Source organism: Apteryx mantelli, chromosome 12 (assembly GCF_036417845.1).
Source record: "Apteryx mantelli isolate bAptMan1 chromosome 12, bAptMan1.hap1, whole genome shotgun sequence".
Lineage (NCBI taxonomy): Eukaryota > Metazoa > Chordata > Aves > Apterygiformes > Apterygidae > Apteryx > Apteryx mantelli.
Genome location: NC_089989.1, coordinates 9853157 through 9869239, shown reverse-complemented (window position 1 = coordinate 9869239; position 16083 = coordinate 9853157). Strand labels below are relative to the sequence as shown.

The 16083-nt window shown below is 38.0% G+C and overlaps 1 protein-coding gene and 1 long non-coding RNA gene across 2 annotated transcripts in view; one reads left to right on the top strand and one right to left on the bottom strand.

Moving 5' to 3' along the window:
• SLC6A11 (solute carrier family 6 member 11) overlaps positions 1 to 15829 on the top strand; it is a 106695-nt gene extending 90866 nt beyond the window's left edge. The window contains exons 8-14 of the mRNA XM_013945272.2: positions 3798 to 3922; positions 5502 to 5614; positions 6791 to 6928; positions 11679 to 11781; positions 12959 to 13059; positions 14425 to 14595; positions 15595 to 15829. Coding sequence (XP_013800726.1) covers positions 3798 to 3922; positions 5502 to 5614; positions 6791 to 6928; positions 11679 to 11781; positions 12959 to 13059; positions 14425 to 14595; positions 15595 to 15747 — 904 coding nt within the window. The 3' untranslated portion in view covers positions 15748 to 15829. The remainder of the gene's footprint in view (positions 1 to 3797; positions 3923 to 5501; positions 5615 to 6790; positions 6929 to 11678; positions 11782 to 12958; positions 13060 to 14424; positions 14596 to 15594) is intronic.
• On the bottom strand, positions 13550 to 14821 carry LOC106486650 (uncharacterized). The gene is made up of 3 exons (XR_001292913.1): positions 14720 to 14821; positions 14488 to 14565; positions 13550 to 13608 (listed from the first exon to the last, which is right to left on the bottom strand). It is a non-coding gene; the product is annotated as an uncharacterized lncRNA (long non-coding RNA).
• Positions 15830 to 16083: the final 254 nt, after the last annotated feature.

The following is a 16083-nucleotide window of genomic DNA, read 5'->3' as shown; positions in this document are numbered from 1 at the left end:
CGTTCTGTTTTACCAAAAAAAAATTTTTCTAAGTGGAAGTTGCAGTGGAAAATAATGACATGAGTTTTAGTGTGAAAAGGGAGTAGAAAACTAAACTGCACATGGGTTTTTCTTATTAGCAAGCCGATCTAATCATTAACAATCATTAAGATTGTAAATGAATTGCGAACAAGTCACTTCATATCTTTGAATAGGAAATGAACTTTTAATGTCTTTACTAATTTTCATTGTAATACACTAATACAGTGAGAAAATTACTTTAGGCCAGGTCCTCCCTGGATTTACAACAGTTTATATCAAAAGTGACTTTTATGAAGAGATGAAAGTAATGGCAGTAACATCAGTATGAAATGTTTTCCCCAAATAAATTCAAAGAGGTGTATTGATGTTTCCTCTTAATGTTTTAGCAAGCTAAGCAATCCTAATCCATTCAGACCTTCTCAAGGTTAGAATTAACGTCAGCCATCCTCAGCAGACAGAAGAGGAAAATGCTCTTGCTCCTACTTCACATGCTCTGTACCTGGAGAACCAGCTCCCTGCTGGATACTTAGCAGTTTCCTTCCAGGAGAAATCATTTGATTCTACAGCCTCACCAGCACTACTCCTTTGTACTGGAGGCTACACCTCAGTGAGACAATTTTTACATCTGAGCCTTATATACAAATAAGGAGTTGGCTCTAGTGTTACTACTGTGGTGCAAGATCAAGCTTCAAGTGTAAGGGCGAAAGAGGAATGGGAATTGGGTGTTGGGGATCCATAGAGGCAAGGAAGTGATTGGAGGGATGCTAAGGACTCTGCGGTAATCAGAGAAGCTCCTTAAGGACAGCAGAATGAATTTTCAGCAGTATCCAGGCAGTCAGGCACAGAGAGGATAGGAGGCAAATGCCTTGAATTATTCAGATGAAAGGCAAGATATTCATTTGGAATAATGTGAAGTTTTCATAAAAATTTGAAGGTTTCCCTTCATTTGAAATCACTTTGGACTTCAGTCAGGCTCTGATGCCTTCCTACCAAGGATGCTTATAAAAAATTAAAGGAAAACTAGATAAACTTTGTATTTTCTTTCCAGTGGGTCCTGGGCACTTGTGTTTTAAAATTCACTGGCTTCACAAACAATAAATCCAGGTCCTCCCTCCTCTTAGTTTCCTTTCCCACAGCAGAAAAAAGACTGAACTACAGGTAACGCATTTCTGTCTGTTTAAGGGAGAAACAAGAAGGAGTTGAGGGATTAGTAGCATTCTTGCAGAAATAACTTGTATTAGGCTGGAAATTCCCATTCAAGGTTCTATTTTTATTAGGACAGGAAACACTGCTAAGTCTCCACAGAACCAAATGTTAGTTCAGGGTGTGACTTTCTAGTGGGGGTTGTGGGGGGGGAGATGGCAGAGCTGTGGCTGTGTCATGTTAATCGTGTTACCTGGAAATAGATACCTCACTAACTGGAGATGATGAAAATCTCCTTAGATTCTCCTTTGCCCTTTTCCGTGGATAAATGCCTGTAACTATATAACCTACAACTGTTTTGCACCGAAACTACCTCGTGGAATTGTGGTTCACAATTGTTGTCTTCCCTGTGAGTGCAGAAATGGCTATGGTCCTTCTCCTCTTGAGGAGAGGCTGTTCCAAATGGAAGCATCATATGGGTGCTGAACAGCCAGATATATCCCACTAAAACGGTATCTCTTTTTTCCAAAGGATACAAAAAATAAATCTTTTTGACATCTCTTGTTGACAGAGTTTCATCATATTTTAGTTTTAATTTCTCAGCCTTGAGCTGACCTGTTTCTTAGGTGAGATATGCTGGGATGAGAATCTCTCCAGGGTTACTTATTCACTGAGAAGAATGGTTCGGAAGATGTGCTTTTGCCTTGTTTTATTTCTTGACAAAGCACAAAGGACTTATACTCCTGGTTGTTTTCTTTCAGATTGCTATTTTGCTTAAAAACATACTTCCAATGATAGCTGATGATTTTCTAAGCTGGAAACTGGCTACATAGTAGTACCATTCAAAATGTTTGACTAGATTGGCTGTCTATAAAAGGGGGGAGCAATTCCATATGAATAACAAGGACCTAGCTACCCCTGCTGATGACCAAACAGTGATAGAGAGCATGTATGCGAAAGAACTGTCAAGTCACTGAACTTCTCCATATTCATTTCTTGATCTACGGTATGGGAGTGTTCACAGTTTTTCATTTCTGTACAAATTTTGGCAATTTACAGATGATAAACCATATATAAAAATAAACCATTCTATAAAATGGTTATGGAAGCATTCTTAAAGTAAAGGTCAAAATTAATTGTAGATAAGGTGTGATGAGAGAAAGCTCAAACCTCTCATTGTCCAGTGGCCATAATTCAGCAGCTCATTCATTTGGCAGTATTGAAATGTATATCTGCTTCCTGCCATTTAGAATGTGTGTGGCTAATGCTAAGCTGAATCAAAGTCAGTAACAGCAAGAGTTTTGAATAGATGTAGGAGATAGTTTGGGGATCATTAGTGAAGGAATTAGATGTTGGATGCTGCAACTGGTTACCCCACTTTTAACTTAAGAAACTGATGAAGTAAGGTTACAGTATAAAAAATACCAAATTAGAGAAGCAACAGTTACAGAGAGATTGCCTAAGAGGTTTTGCCTGAATATATGCCAGGACTTCAAAAATATGGATTAATTATGTCTCTGATTTTCAATAAGTCATTACAAAGCTGTGAGAAAGATGGGCATTGTGTTATCTGAGGCTGCAGATTCAGAACCTGTTAGATTCGTCAGGGTCAGTTCTTGCTTGCATGAAAACTTCCTTCAGAACTGGAGAAGGATGGGAATAAGCCAGGCTAGGTATAGGCTTGACAGAGCTACTGGCTTGCCTTGTGTTTCAGTGTTTTAGGATCCTAATTTACTTTCAGGCATCTAGGTTAGAGTATTACTTTCTCAAGTACCCCGCCATCTCTTGTAGCAGTCTTCAGAGACTGACTGTCATGATAAATCATACCTACCTCACCATTTGGCGAGGCTGAAGTACTTTTTGAAAGCAGGGTGAACAATGATGCTTCACTGAGCTCTGGGCAAAGATAGCACATTTCTCCAGAAGTATTTTCCCTTGGTTTTAAGTGATTTACTGTTGTGACACTTCCAATCTAGGCAGAGAAATATTACTTTGCCTTGGCCTTGTATTGCTCCTTGCCTGACATGTAAGATACATATGGCTGAGAGATCAGTGTCCATACACATTCCATCTTTGCCTACTTCTTAGGCTGCTAACTAGAGTGTGGATAGTGATTTTTGTTACCATGGCTTCTAAAAAAGGTTTGTTCCTAAAACAAATTGGGAACATATTCTGTATGCATGTGAATTGCCATTATATTATAACTGAAATAGAGTTAGCCAAGATCTGACCATAAGATTTTTTTCCAGCAAACAATTTATGACCATTTTTATACAGTTTATAAATGAGTTTATATCCTCTGGAGTACATTATTACAACTGCTATAGTAAAATTTTTCTTAAAATCATATTTATTAGGGCTCTGTTTGACTGCATTTTTCAAAGATTCTATTGAAAACAGAATCTTCTAATTCTATAGAAAAGTGAGTAGCAACAGGTTTCCAATTTGACTAGTCAAAAAACAAGAAAGGAAGCTCCTGACTGACTGATTTCTCTCAGGCATAAGATCATTTGGGAGCTTATTCAGTGCTTAATGTCTGTTCCTGCAGTCTGGGATTCTATTAGTCTTAAAACTCAGTATGTGAAGGAAACTTTCAGGAGATCAAATGTGGTGTTTTTTGTTTATGTTTTCAGAGACTGCATCATGCTCTGCTGCTTGAACAGTGGCACAAGCTTTGTTGCTGGTTTTGCTATCTTTTCAGTTCTTGGATTTATGGCTTATGAGCAAGGAGTGCCCATTGCAGAAGTCGCAGAATCAGGTAAGTTCCAAAAGCAATTTTCTGAGTTAACAAAAATGCCTCGAGGTTGTTGTCAGAATACTTAGTCTGTGCCACATCTTATAGATAAGTTGACATTCATTCAGACCGTTCTGCAGATATTTTTAGAAAAATTCCTCTTAAATACCTGTTACCTGACTCATTAGAGTAACTGCTGTAAGAAGAGTTCTTAACTATTTTTATGGTCACATATTTATGTGTGAATAACATTAATATTATTGTGCAAAACAGCAAAAATCAAAAAGTTACGGGTCTATTGTAATACCAGCTTACTTTAACTGAGCATCTAGCAGATTATTTAGCAGAGATATATTGCTCAGTTATGCTCACGGTGGGTTATATCCTCATGGAAAGAGCATTCAGTTTCCTTTAAATGAGACACACCAAAATCCACACAAATATTTGCTCCTTCTGAAAAAAGACATAGCTATTAAAGTAATGACAAACCATCTCTTCAGGAGAAATCTTTGAAAATCCATTGAAGTTTTGCTTTATTTATACTATCTAACTACAGACTGCTAACAGTCAGACTGCTGATGCCGTCTCCTAATGCTGTATGAGGGACATACACTGATACAGTCCGGTTAAGTATAGTAGTTCTTTTTTAAAGGCCAGAGCAGCACAAAGACCAAGTTCTACAAGAAATTTAGCATCCAACCATCACTTGGAGTTAGGCACCTAATGAAAGTTAATTGCTCTTTAATACCTTTGTGGGTGTAATATCTTTAAGTATCACTTAAAATTCAACAGAACAGAAAGAACAGGAGGGCTGCCCAGAAAGAAAAGAAGTATAATGCTGAATTGTTGAGAAGGAGAAATGGCTCTCATGAAGTCAGTCAAGGTTAACAAGAAAACTGAAAAGCAAGTAGAGCTTCCCTGATACTGTCATGGCAAATGCTTCTCTTTCCCTAAAGCCCCCAAGACAGGAAAACGTGAGCTGAGAGAAATGGTATTTTAGTAGATTTGAGAAGTTATCAATGCTGTTGCAAAAATGTTCTGTTAAAAAGATTTCTGTAAACATTCAGCCAATGAATTAATAAAAAATGTGCCAACAGCAGCAGCACTAAAAAATGTGGAGCACAGGTTTTGAACAAACCAGTAAGCATTTTGGCTTGCACCATGTACGGGTTCCAAGGTGCAGCTCTTGCTATGAAGCTCTTACCATTAGCTGCATTCTTGCACAAAATATAGATACATTACTGGTTTAGGGGGAAAAAAGAAGAAAATTTGAGAATATCTTAATAAGGCAGTCACAGAACCCACACATTATTTTTCATTCAGGTATATGAGTCTTGCTGTACCTCCACACAAAGAAACAGGAGAACATAAGGCACAGTGATATCTTACCTGAAATCTTGACCTTCAGACATTTAGAGAGGATGTAGGCAGAGTTGATGTGCCAAGTAAGTCCTCAGTACTAATTAGCCTCATCACCAAATATGTAGACTATTATAGAAATGTGCAGTTTGTCAAGATTTTTCAATCTTATATTTAGCTCTTCTCATATCTCATAAAAGAACAATCAAGTATAAAGTATTTCCTTTGTTTTCTTCCTTTTCAGGACCAGGACTTGCATTCATTGCTTACCCTAAAGCTGTTACCATGATGCCTCTTTCTCCTTTGTGGGCAGCTCTGTTCTTCATGATGCTCATATTCCTTGGATTAGATAGTCAGGTATGAAACAAACACAATTTAAATATTTTGTCAGATTCCCTAGCATTTATATATCAACGTCCTTAATGTTAACGGCACTTTAACCTGATGAAAGAATGAACCCTAACTGAATTCCTTACTTAAAACCATTCATTCAAATTCCTTCTTTTTAATTTTAGTTATGTGATCTTGGAGATTCCTTTATCATTTACTGCAAACACTGATTCAGCCTGAATATAGCTTTCATTATTAACATGGAAATCAGTGAGAACTTAAATATGGGTGGTTAAAATCCACAATTCAGTAAAATGCCAGTTTTTCCCCTTTTCCTGTTTTTAAAGCAATTTGCAAAGAATTTTGAAGCTGAATATCAGATAGTGATAATGTAAGTTCCTATGGTATCTTCATATTTCAAGTAGAAATACCCACATTTTCCTGGAAGGAAACCTGATCTAATACATTGAAAAAAAGTGTGAAAATTAGCAGTTCCTGAATTCTACTCGTGACTGTTTCAAAGAAACAGTCCTTACATTGTCTACCTTGGGGCATTAATTTAGCTGCATATTTTAGAAACCTTGCTCCAGAGCCCTGAGTCAGAAGCTCAGGTCTCCTGTTTTTCTGGTGATCATTAAAGTTAGTGAGAATATTCCTTCCCTTCCCCATTACATGTACGTGGCTTGGACACTTAATGTCTTTGCTGAACTTCTCTCTTCTGTAAAATGGAGAGAACTCAGTGAACATCTCCAAGAAGCTGCTGAAGTTCATTACACAGTGCTCGACAGTGCAGAGCACTGCATATCGTTCCTCTGAGTGACAAAAGTGCAGGATGCTTAGAGTGAAATTCTGCTGCAGTCCTATGAAAAGGTTTGTTCATCATTTAAGTCCCATTCAAGACGTATTTGAAAGATTTAACTTTTATGTTAGCTATCTGCTACAAGGCAAACTCTGAGATATTATTAGTGGATCCAACTATTTGAATTTGATGGTGGACTGCAAATCTATAGTTTGGGGCTTTTTAATTCTGAAATGATGTTCCGCTCAGTTTGAGCTTCTCCTTACAAAGTATCCTCAGGGATCATTCAGTCTATCTCTGTGATGAGAATACAGAAGGGTATTTGAAGTGTTTTGTAGCAAATCCAAATCCAGAGAGCAGATGAAACACATATTTTATTTGTACTTTCTTATCACTTTTTCTAGTTTGTGTGTGTCGAAAGCCTTGTGACAGCTGTTGTAGATATGTACCCAAAGATTTTCCGAAGGGGCTATAGAAGAGAACTGTTGATTCTCGGCCTTTCTATTGTGTCATACTTCATTGGCCTAATAATGTTAACTGAGGTAAGATGTTCTTTGTTGTATTACTGTAGACAAAAGGAAATGGGTGTCTGTTTATAAATCATGACAGACTCAAGCCATAGGCATATGTTTGGTGTAGACAAACTTCATTTTCAGGTATATCAGTACAAAATACTCGAGTGACTGTTCTCACCTATTGTGTAACATTTGAAATGCATCCTCAAATTTTCAGCTGAGCTTAAGATATATTTTAATCAAAACTACATAGCCAAGGAAATTCCATCTTCTCTGCACCAGCCAACCAGCTATACTGATCATGGTTTCTGTTCACTCACTCTAAGCAGATCAGTCTGAAAACAACTATGTTTTGGATGAATAGATCAATAAAGAAGATCAAGTAAAATGAAAACAGCAAACACTTCTCTTTTTTTCTTTCTTCTTCTTCTTCTTCTTTTTTTTTTTTTGCTTGCTGGGCCATTAGAGCCTGCCTGTACCAGCGGAAGAAGTGAAGAAAGAGTTGCATTTCTGAGAATCCATGGTATTAAATATCTGAGGAACGTATGTCTAAGGAAGCCTTGCAGTACTAACTGTGAAGGGCCGCTACGTGTCTCTGTTGTGCAGCAGCCTCAGGCAGGGTTTGCAATTGAAGCAGCCTCCCAGGGCTTCATCAACTAATCCGGGGTCACTTACACCACCTCCTTAAGATCCAGGGCCTTTAGACTGTGTGTTTTTCTAATTGCTTTGTTACTGGAAATGAGCAAATTTCGCTTAAAAAAAAAAGGCATCAGGTAATTGTAAACCTGTTATTCTCTCCTCAGTATGTGGGTTTTGGGAACAAATTCAAATAAATCAGCTAATTAGAATACTTTAGCTTTTGATACCCTTTGAAGGAAAGAATAACTAAAGATGGGGAGGAAAATGGAGAGCAGGATAAAATGAAACATGGATTTTCTCAGTGACAGTTCTTGTCAGACTAATCAGATGTCTTTCCTTGATAAAAGATCTGACATTCAATAGGAAGCAAATGCAGTTGAGTAGAAGTTTTATAAACTTCAGTGAAGAATTTGAAAAGGCACCACAAAAAAAATTAGTTACATTCAAAAGAAGAGGATTAGTATAAGTAGTTGGACACAGGGGATATGATAACTTATAGTGTTAAATGAAGCAGTGGCTGGAATGAGATTCTTAGTGAAGTTATACAGAGAGCACTCACGATAGCAATTTTATTAATATTTGTAGTTGGCTTGCTATGGAAACAAGGCATATGTAACCAAAGGCTACATGCAACTATCTCTCTGTCTATGCATTCTTTCATTTTAGCTTTTGAACCTCTTGGCAGGTTTCAATCAATTTAGCAGAAAAAATATTCAAAGATAGGAAGTTCCTACACTTTTCATGAAAGCTGGCAGCCAGATATAGAAGTCCTAGAAGTGTCCTGACTGGTGGAAAGAATGAAATATGATTTTAGTCTTTGTTAAACACCACTGAATTCACAAAAAAATGGCCTAAAGACTGCATCAAGTATAAGGGCTCACAATCATCTATAAAACAAAAGTCCAAATCAGGCTTCATTAATTCTGATGTTCCTGGGTTACAGAAGAAGGCATATTGGCAGGGAAGGACTGTGTGATTGCAGTGCTAAAGATGGGATAGACTGTAGTAGCACAAGGTATAAGGCCATCCATATGGGAATAGTAAACATTCCTATTAGGCTCTGAAAACAAGAAGGAAAGAGAAGTATTTGGATGTGAAACTGTGCACTAACCATGTGGTGTAGACATAAAATATGTTTCTGAGATGCTTCAGGAGAAGTATTTTCAGTTGAAAGATGGGAATAGTCCCATGACTGTACCAGTAAGATGCCCTATGCAATACCAGAAATTATTCTGGCTACTTATATTCAGAAAGATAACAGACTGGAACAAGATGCAAAACATGAGCAAAGAGGATGATCCTAGGAGTGCAGAGCTTGTTTTACCAGAGACCAGCAAAATTATGAAAATATTAGCAAAGGCATATGATTGCTCTTTATAAGCACATCATCAAGGTAACATGGGGTATAAACATGAACTATTTATGCAAAAAGAAAGGCTCCTTCTCCCCCATACCCAACGCAGGGGGTACAAGCTGGCCATGAATTATTACAGGCTGAAAATTAAGAAGGGATTTCTAGGATTTTTTTCCATGAACAATAGTTATAACTGTTTTTATATTGGAACTCAGGCAGTCAGTGAGTTAATGAACGGTGTTATGCATCACAGTTCCCTGTGAGAACAGAGGAGTTGATGCTGGTTGATTAAGAATTTCTTCCAGATGTGTCTTATAAGTTGGGACTTGAAACATAGCAGCCTTACAGAGACTAATTTGCCTATAGCCATTCTTACTCTTAGTAAGATAGATTATCTTTGCTATGTAAAATGGGGAGATTTTTAAACAATTCCTCCCCCAGTGCAAGTGTTGAGCACTGCAGTGAGAGATATATTATCCAGCCGTACAGGCTGAAATGGATGTAAGCATGAAAAAAGAGGAGGAAGCAAGTTCTCCCAAGTGACAGGTGATTTTTGCAGGAGATTTGCAGAAGTACTTACCTTACCTTGTATCAAAGGTAAGGTTGGTTGGTTGATCTCTAAGCTACCATTTTTCTCAGATATTTGCTGCGCCTCACAGTGAGCTCTTTGTAGTGTGAGACTTTGGGAAGTAGTCAACTGGCAGAGTAGGCACCACAAACTAAAAGTAATGTAGCTAATAATCAACAAAGTGTCTCCATTAGGAGCAAAAAGAATTTCACTTAATGCAAAAACTTTGATTTCAACATTAGCATTCTGGCCTGGGAGGGCTGCCATGCCACAATTCTTGTGCTATAACTTTTTGTTTGAATGGCAATCAAATCCAAGGGAAACACTGACACTCAGAAATCCTTTTTTCTCAGGTTTGCTGGAGAATCGTAAGTTGTTAGTGAGCAAAGTGGCTTATTTACATCATCAGCTAGGCAATGTAAAGAACTGTGATCCCATGCTCAGATGACATTAGTGGACAAGACCCCATTTTGTGGTACTTCTGTAAGGTATCAAAGCTTTATGCATGAGTGAGATTTCCAAGCGTAAATATATATCCCAGATCTGCCTTAATCCTCTCTTGCATTTCTAAGTATATATTCCTGGAATTTTGTCAGGCTTTTTTTTATTCATAAAAGATATTTTTTCCTTCCAGGAAAACTTTTTCATTCAGACATATGGTCATTTCATAACTTTACAGCAGAAGTGTTGTCAAATGGCTGCTTGGACATTGATGCAGTTCTATATACAATTACTTTAGAACATTCATGTGTGGAACAAGATTTAGACAGGATTTTGAGTTTGTAGAGTCCATCTTTATTTTCACTTAGTTAATGCAGAGAAGAAAAGGGAAATCCTAGGGGTTGGCTTTTTGGTTCAGTTTTCGTTACAGTTTAAGGCTCTCTTTCATTTGCAGAAAACTGTCTCAGATGTAATGGATCGTATGTATTACCCAAATAGCATTACATTTCAGTTGGAGAGGCGATCTCAAGTCCTTGTTTCCTTTACATAGTGTCCTGCAAAGAGAGAAATCTTAGGATTCCTGTTTATTGAAATGATCTTCTTCTGTGAATCTTCTTCTCATTATTTGAATAATAAATGCATATGTGATAAGAGATTAAGTATTTTGCATGCAGAATGGTATAATATTAGTATAATGCTATTAGTGAGGTTTTCCATAATGTTATTAATCAGACTTGATTATAGTTTGTCTTCTCATCTTACCTAGAGGCAGAGGAGCTAGAAAGCCAGCCAGTTTTCCAAACAGTTCAGACTGTTGTAAGCAAGAGAAAAATTACAGAAAAAGAAGGAAAGAATTGTGTCTTTGGTAGATGTGGCAATTGAAATATGTGAGTTGTAGTCAAACAGTAAGTAAGTGAGGAAGTAAAATTATGTCTGGGTTTAGCATATTTACCTGTTATCATACTGGTTTGACCTGTGACATCACTGGATGCAGAAAATTACAGGATCATTGATAGTATAGTGTGCATTGGAATCCATTGCGTGGATTCCATGTTAACACAGGACCTTGCTTGGTTTTCGTTGCTCTCCTTTTTGGACGTGCATAGGTTGCTATTTTAAAGCCATTCAGAGAATAATTTTTGACTTGCTAGGAAAACACTAAAGAAAAAAGCTTGCTTGGAGTCATGGTGATTACTGTTTCATTTTCTATCAAATAATAATGACTCACATAAGTAATTCAGCTGAACATTTGTGAGTTATATTCAAACTTTATAGGTCAGTGTACTCATTTTACAGGGCCGTATGCCATTGGATAATGATTCTAGTGGCTATCAGTTATGCTTTCCTTCCCAGGATTTAACTAATACTTTTACATATTAGTGGAACAGACATTAGAAAAAAAACCTGCATATTCATGTGCAGATCAGAAGCACTTGCCCGATGAGGTAACAAATGAAGTTGAAAAAGGTACAGAGGTGGGGGAACATTTTGCAAACAAGTCAAATGTAGTGCCCCATCATTTCAGGTTCAGCTGGATTCACCTGGCATAGAGGGTGGTCTTAGGTGGTATGGAAAAAAAGATCCTTCACAATAAGAAATCACTGAAAAATGAAAATCCTTTGTTCCAGAAGGAACTGATTTTGGGAGGAAGATTGTCAGGGAACCAATAGATTGACTGTCTAATTAAATCCATATTTCTATGAAATATTGCCACCAGTGCCAACACACTATTTTGGTTTTGTTTTGTTTTTTCTTTTTCTGTTCTTGTCTTTCAGGGTGGGATGTACGTCTTTCAGTTATTTGACTCTTATGCAGCTAGTGGCATGTGCCTTCTTTTTGTTGCCATATTTGAATGTGTCTGCATAGGCTGGGTTTATGGTGAGTTGCTGAAAATTGCTGTGGTTTTGAGTTTTTATGTGAGTTTTCTATCTGTGCAAAAGCAAAGTCCTTGCGCCCTCATGGAGTGGGGCCCGCAGAGCTTTACTCCCTCACAAACCCCACTAAAAGTCAGGAAGGCCCTTCTGCACTCCAGTTAACAAGAACAATAGAATTGATTCCTTTCTTGCTGCTTGCAGGGACTGACCTCCACCTTTCTCCATCAGGGTGGTCCTTAGTTAGCTGCCTTAACAAGCAGGAGTGGCAAGAAGTTTTCCTTCTCCTACAAGTGTCTGTGTAGGGTTAGTTCCCTTCCACTCCTGATACTCACAGATAAATCCAGGGGATTTGGAATTAATGCCTCATTAACACAAAAGGGGCATAGTAGTGTTCCCAGCTCTGCTGTTTCGGCAAAGTCAGGAGAAAAGCACTACAATGCTAGGTATGTTCATACACAAGCATCTCTTTCCATGCAAAAGAATGAAAATTTTGCTTTGTAAAATGCACGTGTCCCCAGCTGTCTAGGGATTCACACATGAGCTTGAAGCATATTTACTCTTTAACTGGGCCTGCTCAGACTGCTATTGACCAGAAGCCATTTGTGTTTGACAGCTCACCCATTCCTACTCTCTGTTCATTCACATTGGGCAGATACAGATATAGCCACAACTTCCAGTATGACATTCTCTGGCCTCAGTCTCCCAGGATTAGGAAACACACTGAATATGTTACCCTTTCATCTCTTGGAATAAGCTCTTTGGGTTCTGTTGTCCTGCACTTTTCTGCCCTGGGCTCTGATTAAGAACAGATGGCTGAAACGGTTCCCACACACAGCCTGCTACCCACCCTTCTGGTAGACATTCTCACGCCCCAGGAATGGATGTCTGATCCATTCCACTCCTAAACAGATCCTGAACTATTTTACCCTAATGTACAAGGTTTAAAACTCCAGTGAATCAAGAACCAGTTTATGAATGAATAAGACATCCCTGCTCCAAGAGCAGCAATCTCTGCCACAAGTGACAGAGAGATGTATGTGTGAGGGAAAGGGATAACAGCTTCGGTCTTTGCAGCTCTGTCAGAGCCTTCATTTTTCTCTTTTCTATTTTAAATACTGACCTGTATAACCTCTTGCACACACATTCTACATCTGCTTTTGCTTTGTTTTTTTTTTGTACAGGTAGCAATCGCTTTTATGATAACATTGAAGATATGATTGGGTACAAACCACTGTCATTGATTAAATGGTGCTGGATGGTCTTAACTCCAGGTATTTGTGCAGTAAGTATAGAATATCTGAATAACTTGTCTTAGACATACATAGGGTTTTCTGCACAGATTTTTAGAAGTTTGCAACAACAGTTGAGAAAAAAGCCTATTGATTTGTAGTATATGTTTTAATTCAGAAACACTCTGTAGGATCTGTAAAAATTTGTGGAATGTATGTGTTCTCTGAATTATGAGAAATCCTAGTATATACAGTAATGGGAAAAAATAAACTTGGGGACTTAAATGAACATTTGCCAATACAATGGAGGCTCTTCTTCACTGCATTGCCAGTACCCCTTGTATCTACCCAGCAGAACTCAAGTTCCTCCAGACTCCTGTTGCTTTCCTTGACACTCTAGCCTCCTATTTTCTGCTCTCTCTTTGGGTGACTAGATGTTTCTCAGAGGAGATTGGACATTCTTTCTTCTGGCTGAAGTAGCTGAAGAGGCCAAAGGCACATCTCATATGCGAGAAGGAGGGATTGGAATTTGCCCTACCAGGAGCTGGCAGTACTGGTAGCAGTACAGATTGAGCAGTGCTCTCTCTGGCAATCTGTTGTGGCTGTGTAACAGAGACAAAATTACAAAAAGAGCATGAGTAAATTGTAGCCCATAAATTTTATCCACAAGTCCTCAAGGATTAGCTACTAAAACCTTCCAGTTGTCTAACGTGTAAATGATAGCAAGGTACAAAAGCAGAGATATTGGGGCACCTGGAGATCCAGGTACCCTTGAGCTCTGCCACTGATTCTGCTTGAAAGCTTGGGAAAATTTGTGACTCACTTTCCCCAACTCTGAAATGAAATTAATATCACTTGTTCTTGTACAGTGTCACTTTTGAGTAAGTAGTAACCTTTTCTATATTACATAAATTTAAATGATACAAACTGCTTAATTAGACACCTGTCAGATTTAGACAGATATATTTGAGCTTTTGTGAGGATGAAAGATCTGGCATGTAGAACTGCAGATACAGACAGTGGATTAAGGCAATTTTGAAAATTTTGTCTTTCCTTTCTCATAGTGACAGGTTGGAGAGTACCCAGCTTGTGTCACCTAATCACAGCTGGCTTTCCATAGCAAAACTTAATCTTTCCCGCCCAGGTACAGTTTGCCATCAAAGTGCAGGTTTTATCGTCAGCGAGAGGAAAATAGGATTTAAACTTGAAAGGTGGTTCATTTCTGTGGAAGGAACTGAGACACGTTATTTCAGCTGGACATAAAAGAGGATATTGCTGTGTTTTTTCCTCTGACTTCAAAGCTTACCACTACTTTCCATCTTTAAGGAGACTGGCCTTGCCTATACTAATAATCATTTTCCTGTTACATAGACAGTGTTGTTTCAAATACTGCTAATACACTTCTCTGTTTATTTCAGGGAATCTTCATCTTTTTCCTGGTGAAATATAAGCCTTTGAAATATAACAACGTATATACATACCCTGACTGGGGCTACGGCATAGGGTGGATGATGGCTCTCTCCTCCATGATCTGTATCCCCTTGTGGATCTGCATTAAGCTGTGGAAGGCAGAAGGCACTTTTATAGAGGTGAGATATATTCTCAGATTAAGGATACTGAAAAAGGAAGTGGGGAGTATGAATCCATCTGCATGAGATTAAGCACAGTTTAATCAAAAAAAACCAATGCTCTTCTAAGGTAGGATCCACATACCTGTTCCAGTGGTATTTGAATCACAGCTGGGGGTAGGCCTTTCAGTCACTGGTGGATTTTCCTCCATGAGCTGGATACGGTTTTCCTGATTACAGTTATCTGAGTGAGAAGTAGAGGGAAAAAGGCAAAATGAAGCGTCCACAATATAGTTTTATCAGTATGTTTAAAAAAGGAAGTTTTCTACAAATCTCAACATTGAATGTTCCCTTAATGTGCCCCTCAATCTTAATCCATCTCTACAAGGAAATAGCGCTTGTTCATAGAACCTTGCTTTGCGCTGCCTTGTCGACTGAAGCACTGCAGACGTGTCATTCTCTATGCAAGAACGATGAGAGAATTTTTTTAATTACAGTTGGGAGCTGCCCAGGAAGCCAACTTCCTGCGACACCTCTGCTCCCCAAGCTGTAAGCAGCAACATTGATACTGATGTTATTTCTAGACAAGAGAAAGTTCTCAGCTGAACTAACACACACGTGTTTTTCTTCTGTTCTTTATAGTAGTTTAACACACCTTGTCAGTCTCTTGTGTATTTCTTTTTCTCAGTGCATATACTTTGGCTATGTCATGAGAAGCAAAAGGCACCCATATACCAGGACTTAGCTGGTGCATTGTGCAGAGTTACTTCATGGAAGTGAATGTTACTCTAAATCAGTATGAAAAATACACTTTGACTTTGCCTTCCTCTTCATTCTCTAGCCTTTGGTCTGGTGTGATGTGAAACGAACGGTGCGGCATGCAGTTTTATTGATGGAACTAACAGGGAAATGGGACAAACAGACGTGAAGGAGAAGACGATTTTGCAGTCAATCTGTGTAAGAAATGTGTGTCTGTGAGCAAGAAAAAGATAATGATTTCCACTTTCTCCAATTTTCTAGAAATTCAGGAAGTTGATTATACCTAGCTCAGATCTGAAAATGAGAGGGAAACTTGGAGGAGGAGCCTACATTGCAGCAATAAATGACTGCGACACCAAACTGAAAGGAGATGGCACCATTTCAGCCATTACAGAAAAGGAGACACATTTCTGAAAGAACTATCTTTTTGGCTTTTTTCTTTTTTGTATAAATAAATAAATAAATAAATTCACTTAATTATAGAGGCTGGCTTGTTTTGCACAAAATTTTATTAACCAGTTAATTTTGAAGTGAACATTGTATACTTGTTTAAAAGTGATTTTTTAAATTACTATATAAGTAATGATTATGTAAAAGAAAAAGAAATAGTATTGTATGGTATGTTAGTGATGACTTCTTGTAATATGGTGATTTCAGTAAATGTTTTTTTAGAAGTTAGAGGGACCTGTATAATGTGCTGTAAAACTTTTCTACTTAGATTTTTGGCAGGTGTGATGTTGTATAGATATA